This window comes from Xenopus laevis, chromosome 3L (genome assembly GCF_017654675.1).
Source record: "Xenopus laevis strain J_2021 chromosome 3L, Xenopus_laevis_v10.1, whole genome shotgun sequence".
Classification (NCBI taxonomy): Eukaryota; Metazoa; Chordata; class Amphibia; order Anura; family Pipidae; genus Xenopus; species Xenopus laevis.
In genome coordinates, this window is record NC_054375.1 from 15,610,899 (window position 1) to 15,623,338 (window position 12,440).

Below are 12,440 nucleotides of genomic sequence, written 5' to 3' on the forward strand. Positions count from 1 at the left end.
CTTCTTTTCCAGTTTGCAGGTGGAGCCACAGCAGATGAGAAGGGGACAGCGAGTAGGATAGAGGAGAGCAGTGGAGAACTTGGTTCCTGACACAACTATTGAAGTGGTTTGGGTGTATTTTTATTCTCACACATATACCAACAGGTTGACTAGTATTTACAGTATTTCTGAGCCATTGGTGTATTGAGGAGCAAGTATTTAGGTGTTGTGTGAATCATCCACAGAGGTGAGCCCCTGTTAGAGGGGGATAATATGGTAATTGTAATGTGAGTACATTTTGTCACTGCTCTGAATCCCCTGCTTACCTTATGTGACATTGTGTGGCCCAGTTGCAAGGTCCATCTAACAGTCATGTGAATTTATATTGATGGCTGTTAGTGGCCCTTGCCGCTGGTGCACACTCACCCATCTGTGCCAGTACCGCTCTGAGAGAAATACATTGGAAGTATCTTTTCCCTTATCTTTTTTTTTTTCCCAGTATCTTTTCCCTTCTGACAAGTGCACGCTCATCCCCAGTCTCCACCTCCAAATAACAACAGACACAAGACAAGCTGTTTATCCGACATGTGGCCCCGTTAGTGTCAGCACCTTACACTCATGTAAATTCATATGGTTCATGGCTGTGGGGGGGACACCAGTTGGTGCACACCCATCCCTATTTGTCAATTTTGTATTACAGTGTTTTTACAATAAGCTATTTATCAGACATGTGGCCCCCTTAGTGTCAGCACCTTGCCCTTATGTAAATTCATACGGTTCATGGGGGTAAAGTGGGGACACCAGTTGGTGCACACACATCCCTCTTTGTCAAGTTTTTTTTTCTATCACCACTGCACAGCAGGTTCTCTAATAGAAATGTGTGCCCCAGTTAGAAGGTCAAGGTATCTGGGATGTGAGTATGTTCATGCCAGTATATTTTCCCTTCTGACAAGTGCACGCTCATCCCCAGTCTCCACCTCCAAATAACAACAGACACAAGACAAGCTGTTTATCCGACATGTGGCCCCGTTAGTGTCAGCACCTTACACTCATGTAAATTCATATGGTTCATGGGTGCAATTTCTCCATCACCAATCACCAATGCACAGCAGGTTCTCTAATAGAAATGTGTGCCCCAGTTAGAAGGGCAAGATAGCATGTATGTGAGTATGTTCATGCATGAGTCTTGGCTTTCTGACAAGTGCACACCCATCCCTGGTACCCAAAATCACTTGTTTTAATGTGAGTGTCTATTGTAACTTTATGTACAATATTGTGTGTTGTTAAAGTCTCCAGCTCTGAATCACTTGCTTACCTGATGTCACATAACTAGCGACACAAGACAAGCCATTTATCAGACACGTGGCCCCGTTAGTATCCACACCTTGCCCTTATGTAAATTCATATGGTTCATGGGGGTAAAGTGGGGACACCAGTTGGTGCACACCCATTCCTCTTTGTCAAGTTTTTTTTTTCAATCACCACTGCACAGCAGGTTCTCTAATAGAAATGTGTGCCCCAGTTAGAAGGGCAAAGTATTATTGATGTGAGTATGTTCATCATAATACCTTGCCCATCTCACAGGTGTTCAGCCATCCCTTTCTGCCAGTACCACCTTTAATTGTGTAATTTTATTGTATTTTGTTACCTCATCCAAGTATACATACATTTACCTGATGTTACATTGTGTGGCCCAGTTAGAGGACTATCTAACAGTCATGTGAATTTACATTCATGGCTGTTAGTGGCCCTTACAGCTGGTGCACACTCATCCGTCTGCGCCAGTACCACCTCTTACTGGACTCTCTTCTATTTGCTTTCATACTTTTGCTAACCCCACTCTGTGTATTAGCTGAGGTGTAACTTTAAATGTAGTAGAAGTAGCCAGTCTGTAGCTATGAATTACTTGATTACCTAATGTGACATTGTGTGGCCCAGTTGCGAGGGCCCTCTAACAGTCATGTGAATTTACATTGATGGCTGTTAGTGGCCCTTACAGTTGGTGCACACTCATCCATCTGTGCCAGTACCGCTCTGAGAGAAATACATTGGAAGTAGCTCTGAATCACTTGCTTACCTGATGTCACATTACAAGAGACACAAGACAAGCTTTTTATCAGACACGTGGCCCCATTAGTGTCTCCACCTTGCACTTATGTAAATTCATATGGTTCATGGGTGTAAAGTGGGGACACCAGTTGGTGCACACCCATCCCTCTTTGTCAAGTTTTTTTTTCAATCACCACTGCACAGCAGGTTCTCTAATAGAAATGTGTGCCCCAGTTAGAAGGGCAGGGTAGTTTGGATGTGAGTATGTTCATTACAAGTATCTTTCCCTTCTGACAGGTGCATGCCCATCGCCAATCGCCAGCTCTGAAACACTTGCTGTAACGTGAGTGTTTATTGTAACTGTGTGGATTCTCTACTTTCCCTAACCCTATTCTTTGCATTAGCCTAGATGTAGCTTTAAATGTAGTAGAAGTAGCCAGTCTTTAACTATGAATCTCTTGATTACCTAATGTGACATTGTGTGGCCCAGTTATAAGGGCCTCTAACAGTCATGTGAATTTACATTGATGGCTGTTAGTGGCCCTTAAAACTGTTGCACACTCATCCATCTGTGCCAGTACCGCTCTGAGAGAAATACAGTGGAAGTAGCTCTGAATCACTTGCTTACCTGATGTCACATTACAAGAGACACAAGACAAGCTTTTTATCAGACACGTGGCCCCATTAGTGTTTTCTCCTTGCACTCATGTAAATTCATATGGTTCATGGGTGTAAAGTGGGAACACCAGTTGGTGCACACCCATCCCTCTTTGTCAAGTTTTTTTTTGTATTACAGTGTTTTTACAATAATGTAATCATATTCATACCCTGTAAACTATGACCTGTCATTTTACTAAGGTTCATTACAGGCACTTGGTTCACCTACTCGGAGGCACTCACCTCTCTGAGAGTAATGCATTGGACGTAGCTCTGAATCACGTGTTTACCTGATGTTGCAAAAGAAAAGATATTTTATCAGATGTGTGGCCCAGTTAACAGACCCATCTCTCACTCATGTGAAATCATATTCATGGCGGAGAGTGGATTTGCACGCTGGGCACACTCATCCATCTGTGCCAGCAGCTTCTCTAATGGAAATGTGTGCCCCAGTTTGAATGCCAAGGTTTAAGAAGTAGAGTAGGTTCTTTCTTAAGTCTTGGCATTCTGACATGTACACGCTCGTCACCAATCTCCAGCTCTGATGCACTTGCTGTAACATGAGTGTATGTTGTAACTGTATGCACCATATGTGTATGTACCTTTGCTTTCCTAATAATAAATAACAGGCACAAGTCCGGATATGCCCCCCTCATCATTTCCTCCAGCTAACAGTTATGTATCATTCAGTATTTGTATTTAATTGTTATGTTTTCATCTCTCTGTTGTACAACATAAGGCACACATACACCACTTGCTGGTTTGAATCCCTGCTTCTATATGCTGGACTCAACCCCAGCTGGTTGACAACTGCCATGAATCTGCAACTAGCCAAAATGCTGCAGTGCTGCTTCACTATCTGATAAGACAGCCTTCAATAAGTTTTAGGCAAGGCATTGTACTGTCAACCCCCATACACTACAGCAAGACTGACACTTTATCTGTGTGGGATTAAGTCAAACATACTCTAGCCCAGGGATCCCCAACCTTTTGAACCCGTGAGCAACATTCAGAAGTAAAAGGAGTTGGGGAGCAACACTAGCATGAAAAATGTTCCTGGGGTGCCAAATAAGTGCTGTGATTGGCCATTTAGTAGCCCCTATGTGCATTGTCAACCTAAATTGAAGCTCTTTTTGTCAGTACACCTGGTTTTTATGCAACTAAAACTTGCCTCCAAGCCTGGAATTCAAAAATAGGCACCTGCTTTGAGGCCACTGGGAGCACATCCAAGGGGTTGGAGAGCAACATGTTGCTCACGAGCTACTGGTTGGGGATCACTGCTCTAGCCAATGGGATTATTCCCTGTGTACAATGAGGGGTGGAGCCCAAAACTCAAATTGTGTAAACTCCCCAAACAGTTCAGATGCTAAGAGCTTGCTCTATGCAACACACCTAATTTTTTCAGTGCCATATTCTTGCATTTATTTGAATTTTGTTTTGTTTTGTTATTTTAATTTATATATCTTAGTTTTAACTTTTACAGCTTTTGTTTTGTTTGTTACCCGAACAAGATTTTTTTTAAACTCAGAATGGACCATCCAGGTTATAAGTAAGTATTCCTATCTTTTTTGTACTTTTCTTTAAACAGAACTTGCTGTGTATATGAGAGGGTTACAATTGCCTGTGTTGTGTGTGCATTTAAGAAATGGCTAGTTAGACCTGTGTACAGTAGTTCTGTTAAATCTGTTTAATAGATCTATCTAAATGTGTGTGCCCGAACAAGATTTTTTTAAACTCAGAATGGACCATTCAGGTTATAAGTAAGTATTCCTATCGTTTTTGTACTTTTCTTTAAACAGAACTTGCTGTGTATATGAGAGTGTTTACAATTGCCTGTGTTGTGTGTGCATTTAAGAAATGGCTAGTTAGACCTGTGTACAGTAGTTCTGTTAAATCTGTTTAATAGACCTATCAAAATGTGTGTGCCACTGTTGTTTTATGTTTGACTGGGTGTGGAGAACATGTTTTACCCAACAAACATATTTATTTGTTGTTCAAACCCTCCCATCATTAGGCCTATGTGCAGTAGTTGATCAATTCACTTTTAGGTTTGAATGGGTGGGCCGGACTGTTACAACAGACCCATTAAGATATGGGTACCACTGTTGTTTTAAGTTTCACTGGGCTTGGAGGACATGAGTTATACAACATTTCACATATCTTTGTAGGACATGGTTGGTTTTTACTCCTTTTATTTGTACTTCAAACCCCTGCCCCCACCACCCCATCATTTTGTATTCCTTCCTGACACAGACATTGTCTCCAATATTTTTTTTTTTTAGGCAAAATCGGGTTGCCCTGGTTTGTCCTCGGTGCTTTAAAGTCGATAAAAGCTTGACAACTCATCTGCGGAGGACATGCATGAGATTTAGCTCATTGGAAGAGATCCATGAAGTTGCACATACTGCTTGGCGTCGCTTGTGGGACATTGCAGAGAAGGCTACCGTATTTAATCATCGTGAGATCCAGAAGCTTACCTCTCCTGCTGAATTCTCTGCCTTTTTGGAAAGGAAAGGATTTTTCATAGTGAACAAACCCCGGTATGTAGGCCTTAATTTCCCCCCCTAACCGTCTGTTTGTCTGTCTTTTAGATCCTTACTGATTTAGATCTAATGTGAACCTGTGTGGGACACTTTCTCTTCTTTTGATATGGGAATACTATCATGCCAGCTTTAGAGTACCAAGAACGCTATTGGCTATTACAGCACAAATGTTTTACATTGACATCTTCTATCCTATTTATTGCAGGGAAACTGCTGAACCTATAGCAACACCATCCACTTCTGCTGCTGCTTCAGCCCCGGATCGAGTAGAACTGGCTCCAGAAACAGGAGCAACCCATCGACTGTCCTGTCTAAGAAGTGAACCTATGGAGGACACTACCATGCTAAGGTGATTCTTTCTTTTAGCCCAGTGGATGCTATCATGCCAGCTTTAGAGTACCAAGAACGCTGTTGTCAATGTAAAACATTTGTGCAGTAATAGCCATCTTCTATCCTATTAATTTCAGGGAAACTGCTGAACCGATAGCAAGACCATCCACTTCTGCTGCTGCTTCAGCCCCAGATCGGGAAGAAGAGGCACCAGAAACAGGAGCAAACCCATCCACTGTCCAGCCCTGTCCTGTTAAGAAGTGAACCTATGGAGGACACTACCATGCTAAGGTGATTTTTTTCTTTTAACACTGGACTGGTTAACAATTTTTACACATCAAAGTCGTGATTTGTTTAATATGTTGTGTTTATTCTCATGATTTTACAGCTTTGTGACTTTAGAAGTGGTGCCTCCTGAACTTGCCATAGAAAACTGTGAACTGAAATTCCCATCAGGGACAGACCTTTCCCATGCTGTTCCGGCTGCATCAGTTTCAGAAGAGGAGCAAGGAGCAGCAGAAAATATTGAAATCACAGAGCATGAACACATGGACATTGACAACCCAGAGGAAGATCAAGGCTTAGAGAGGTAATATATTTACTTGTATTTTATGCTAATTTACATGTGCTGTGACTAGCAAGTGGTAGTGGGAGAGGGAAGGGGCTGCTTCAGTCTAAAAGTTATTACCATGGGCTGGTGGTGGGCCATTTGAGCCTCTGTGCACTTGGCATGCCAAGGCCTGTTTTTAAATTACAGTCCATGCCTGGGTTCAGCCATTTACTTTTATATAGATCCGCACCCCCAACATTAAAAAACAATCAACTCCCCCACATTTAGGTATGCAGCTCCTGCTGTACAGCAGTGACTCAGTCTCCAAATTAAGTTCAGCTGCAACTCTGATAATAATTGAATATTGCTGGCAGTGACAGGCCAACCACATCTGTCTAGAACCAGAAACATATTGCAGGTAACTTATTTGAAATTGCTAGAAGCAGAGATCAAGATCCAAACTTAAGAAGGCAATGCATTTACTTGTATATTTTCTTTTTTTAGATAGCTGGCACTGATTCTTATGTATTAATATGCACTGTGTCAATCATTCCTTTTGAAAATAATACAGGGCAGCGAAAATGAATTGGACTTCAGAAATAAGGCTGAAAATGAAGGAAGCTGGTCTGTACAATCGGCATTCCGTCGTCGGCCCCACTCTGAAAGCATTCACAGATTTTCTGACACATACATTGGGTGTCACTAGGTACAACAGGAGGTAAGTACAGTAAAAAATGAATGGTTTTATTGTGTTCTAATTTTTTGCCAAGGAAAAGTTGTAGGTACTCGCACACACCTGTTCTTCCAATTAGAGTAGATGAGCCTGGTGCACACAGGTGGAAGGTTTCGACAACCTCCCAATGCAGTACAAGGAAAATCCAATGGCACACAGGTCTGGCTTGAAAACTTCAAGATTTATTTAGGCAATTGCAGTGCAAACGTTTCGGGGACACCCCTGGTATGCTTGACAAAGGGGTGTTCCCCGATACGTTGCACCTGCAATTGCCTAAATAAATCTTGAAGTTTTCACGCAGACTGTATGCCATTGGATTTTCCCTTGTATTAATTTTTTGCCCAAGTCATCATTTTTATTCCAGTTTAATGAGTCTCCGGCAGCTTAATCGAGGCCTGTAGTTTCATTATGTTTTTATTTCCTTGGCCTTGCCTTTATGGGGTAGCTCTTGGTATGGTGTGGAAAAGAATGCTGTTAATACCCTAATGCTTTGTTATGGTGCACTTAAGCCATCCCTACCAAATTTGATGTGATTTTTTCTGTGTGTTCTTTTTAGGTGGAAAACTTGGCTAGGTTCTTTATTTTATGAACCACAAGATGCTAACTTGGCATTTGTGAAAGACATCCAAAGGACAAATGAGTTTTTCTGAAGTGGCAAGAGATTGTCTCGCCCAAGACAGTGTTCACCTATTTGAAGCATGTGAGGCGATTCGTAAAAACTTGCCCAGCATCGACAAGCCACAACCTCTTTTGGTATGCAACTGATCTGTACCATAGCACAATGCCTGCAACAACTTCTATGAAAAGCCACGGACTGCCTTCAAAAAAGAATCAGTAAAAGGAATATCCGCGGGAAGTATGTCAGACAAGGTAACGCCAAGCTGGGCTAGTATTCGATAATTACCTTATTCACCACTCATGCTATTATTTTTATCAGCATTATAGTAACTTTTTTTTTTCTATTACAGGTACGATTCCTGACCATAAATATATCGAAGAACACCGGACAGATCTGACCGCAGGCTATTGTCACACAGGCAAAAGGCAACATTTGTTGAAAAGCCATGCGATAGCTGCCAAAAGGACGATGACCACGATGATCAGACAGTTAACATTTGAGAAATACGTCCCTTACTGGAGGCGTTGCTGGGTTCTGAAAAACTTGCAGAGACACAGGAGGTGTAACAGAACGATGAAGTAAGTAGAGTTTGACATATGAGACCTTTGGTAGAATGTCATGTAAAGATTGATGTCTGTGCAAAATACACCCTTACTCACGCTAGAACCTCGTAGAAATGGAAAAACCAGATATCACCACACAGAATAACACCAGCGGTAATACGCAGACACAGGCGACTGGGGAGGACATACGTTTTAACTATCATTGGCGTTTGGAGAGCACAAGACAGCAACACAACAAGTGGTTGCATTTGCCTTGACAGAAAGAGGAAGAAAAGGTAATCTTTTTTTTTATAATCTGTGTTGAGGTTGATAGCAACTGTTAGGAAAGCATGTGATTATAATTGTTTTGCTTCTAGTGGTTCGACGTGTATTTCGTCACCATAAGACCGAGACTGGTGCGTGACAACTCCCCCACAGACATCTCTTCTTATCGTGCAACTGGGAAGAAACTTCATAGTGTTCACATACACGGACTCTTCGAGAGTTGCATTGTTTGCTAAGTATTTGCAACATACCAAGCGACCGGTAGCAGAGAGGAACTACCGGAGATAAACTCTAGATGACAATACGCCACGGCATACCTGCCTGGTCCTGGGCAGGTGCAAGCAGCAGTCATGAAGAGTCAAGCAGGCACCTCAGGTAAAGCAACAGCTTCTGTTTGTGACTGCTCATTTGTGTAAACAAATCAATTGCACATAGAAATCATTTTTAACTTTCTTTTCTAAAGAAGCATAGAACCCCACACACTGCGGTTGAAAAACCTCCCACACCATCTTTCGAAAGTGGAGGTCAACCAGTGGAAAACCAGCAGGAAGTCCAGTTGAACTCCTCCTACAATCTGTCTCATTCTCATTCTATGTTGGTGTTTCTCTCTGTACCTCGCATTCCTTGTTCTTTCTCAATTTCTCTCGCCATATTAACATTTTTGCTTTCTTCCGGCTGTTTTTATAGAAGTCGACCATGCACACCACCACCACTTTGAAGATGAAAGTGACAATGGAGCCCCAGAGTACCAACCAAACCAGGAAGGACGAGTATGCCTGCCCTTGCATGCCTCCTTCCAGCTCTTTCTGTCTACTCTTTCTGTGTGCTCTATCAAATGTATTTTTTGTTTACATTCTTTTTGTTAGACCAGTGAGCGAAACATCCACTCTTCACAAACTCGATCAGACCAGAGGACTACCAACTAGGAAGTTGAGTATGTGTAATGCTTATCACTCCTTCACAGCTTCTTGTGTCTCCTCTTTATTTCTCTCCGTTCTAATTCTCTAAATGTATTGGCGTTTTTCTCTCTAAATTCCTGTTTAGTAGTGATGAACATGCACATCCCGCTTAAGAAAAAGAAGATGTACAGAGGCTTTTTGAAATCGAAGCTGTGTAGGTGTTATCTCACCTCTTCCATTCACTCCTACCTTTTATTCTGCCTCCTCACTCCTTGGGCTTCTCTTACTTCTATTTTCTTTTCCTGTCTTCCACGTTTCTCGCTCCTCTGCCTTCTTCTGTGTCATTTTGGTAAACACACCTGTGAGAAAAGGCAGTCTAACAGTTTATTCTTTTTAGAGACATAGGGAGAAACACAACGAAGGATTATGATTCTGTTTCTCCGCTTTTGTTTTGTTTCTCTGTATCTCTGAATTACTATAATATAGATCACGATACTACAACCAAGCACTAATATCACAGAAAAGAACAATACTACAAGATAAGAATATATACTATATATATATAAGAAACAAAAGAACACAAGTACAATGCCCATTCAAAAGAAACCAGTCCCACGCCCCATTCAAGTGCCAAGACGGAGAGATCAGACCAAGAGGAGGAATGCGTGAGTTATATGTCTCACTCATTTTACTCCATCCTATTTCTCATCCTCCTCCTACTTTGTGGCTTTTCCTTTTTTTTTCACTCTCTCTCTCGCCTACCTCTGGACATTCCCCTTTGTCTCTGTCTGTTTTATCAGTGTTTGAACACAATAACATAAAACAGTCCACTTAAATATTTCTACATTGTTGGTTAAAGAACTGAAGAACCTCAAGATGTCCAAGCCACACAAGAAGACGTCCAGAACACACAACAGGAGGACACGTACGCATTCTCTCAACTGCCATTTAACTCCTTCCTCTTTTCCTCGGTTTTTTTTCTCAAGGTCTCTAACTTTTCTTCCACTCTGTGACCTTTTCTACTTTCTCTTTGAATCTTAACTTGCTGTTCAGCTATTCCCATTTGTGGTCTCTCTTGTACTCTGTAAAACCCAGTAGACAACCAGCAGGAAGTCAGTATTCTCCCCTGCAATCTCTTTGTCTCATCATCTTTCTATGTGGGGTGAATCTCTCTGTACCTCTGCGAATTCTGTTTTTTTCTCTTGGGCGCCACTAAAATATGGTTTTTGTTTTCTTCACTTTTTCTATGAAGTAAATCATGCATACCACCACCAATTTGGAAAATAAAGTGACCCAGCTCTTCTGTCTCTCTGTCTCTGTGGTCTCTAAAATTTGTTTTGTTTTTAAACATTCTTCTGTAGAAGTGATGAGACCGTGCACATCGTTCAGGAACTGATGGGACCCAGAGGACGCACCAACAGGAAGTCGAGTAATGGCTCCCCTTTGCACTGCCTCTTTCCCTGCTCTTCTGACTCCTCCTTCCGTGTGCTCTATAAATGTTATTTTTGTTTACATTCTTTTGTAAGAAGTGAGAATGTGTGCATCTTCAAGCCTGAATCAGAACCAGAGGACTACCACAGAAAGTAGAGTATGTGTTAATGCTAAATCACTCACAGCTATCTGAGCTTCCTTATGTTCCCCTCTTTATTTCTCTTGTTCTGATTCTTCTAAAATTGCGTTGCCCTTTCTTTCCTCATTCTTATTGTAGTCAGAGATGAAGCCGGGAACATCCATTCAAGAAGAAGACGACAGTAGGCTTGTCCATGAGTAGCGTAGGTTTTACCTCTCTCTACTATTTCACACCTATCTATTGTTCTGCCTCCTCATTCTTGCTTCTCTTACTTCTATTTCCCTTTCTCTGTTCTTCCAGTTTCTCCCCTCTTGCTTTTTTAGCTGTGTCAATTTTTTTCATTTTAAAAAAAATGCTACGAAGGACTATGCAGACATTCAGGAAAACACCAACAGGAGGGAGCATGCTTTCTAATCCTTTTTCTTTGCGTTTGCTCCATTTCTCTGCTTTATTCTGTGTTCACAACAGTTACAATAATAAACTGCGTATGTTTATTGTTATACAGAACTAAAAAAACCAGCACGCCCCATTAAGAAAGCAAAGACGGAGAGAAACAGACCAAGAGGAGGATGCGTGAGTTATATGTCCATTTGTCATTTTTATCCATCCTGGTTATCACTGCCTTCCTCTTAACTTTGTGGCTATTCTTTTCTACCTCTCTCCAACTTTCCTCGGTCATGCCCCTTTGTCTCTGTCTTGTGTTAAATCCTAAAAACATCTGCTTAAGATATTTAACATTGTTTTTAAAGAACTGAAGACCTAGGTGTTCCAGCGACAAACCAGAAGAAGTCCAGAAACACACCAAACAGAAGGAAGCGTAAGTCATATCTTCTCCAATGCCACTTTTTACCACTTTATATGTCTCCTCTTTTTACTCTACGTTTTAAACTTCCAGTATGTGGCTTTCTACTTTCTTCTATGTCTCTCCATTTACTTCTTCAACTATGCCGCTTGTATCATCTGGTAACACATGAAACCGTCTGCTAAATGTGTGTGGGCTCTTGTTTTTAAAGGCAGAATTACTTCGCACTCCTGTAAACCCAAAAAAGTCGTTGATTCAAGGGCCAGCCCTTTCAAGAGAAGATCTGTTCAGTGTAATTGCAGGCAGATACTTCAATGAATAATGTGATCCACTCGACTGTAAAAAAATGGAGGGATTTTTCTCCAGAGCATTGGTTATACTGTCTTGACCGATGGAGAAAATCTCAAAATTTAATGGCGAAGGAACTATGTCGCCGGTAAGATTGCTATGGGATCTTCCAAAATGAAACTTATGCACAAAACTGTTTACATCCATGGACAGACAGTAAACAGAGATTTATTCATTTAAACATTTCTCTTTCTTTAATAAATAGAGCATTCCAGAACTCGGAAACACAATAAGGCACAGATAAAAGGTTTTCTAACAGATGATGCAGTGGAACGTCATGCAAGGATACCCGATATTCTGAAGAACAGCTTCTTAGTTAAAAAAGGACATGTAAAGTCATTGGTTAAAGATTGTTACATTTATTATTATCTATGCTTCCTCTGACCCACTTCCATTTCCTCCTGGCTCTCTCTCTCTCTTTCTCTCTCTCTCTCTCTCTCTCTGCTCATGTCACTTTTAAAAGATTATATATCATTATCTATGCTTCCTCTGACCCAATTTCCATTTCTCCTGCTCTCTCTCTCCCATCTGGCA

The 12,440-nt window shown here is 41.4% G+C and overlaps 1 protein-coding gene across 1 annotated transcript; it reads left to right on the forward strand.

Annotated features, from left to right (window-relative positions):
• The first annotated feature begins 4,021 nt into the window (after positions 1 to 4,021).
• LOC121401209 lies at positions 4,022 to 7,491 on the forward strand. Its single transcript, XM_041585541.1, has 6 exons — positions 4,022 to 4,234; positions 4,968 to 5,225; positions 5,434 to 5,577; positions 5,947 to 6,147; positions 6,680 to 6,826; positions 7,398 to 7,491. The coding sequence occupies exons 1-6, from the start codon at positions 4,215 to 4,217 to the stop codon at positions 7,489 to 7,491; spliced, it is 864 nt and encodes a 287-aa protein (XP_041441475.1). The 5' UTR covers positions 4,022 to 4,214.
• Positions 7,492 to 12,440: the final 4,949 nt, after the last annotated feature.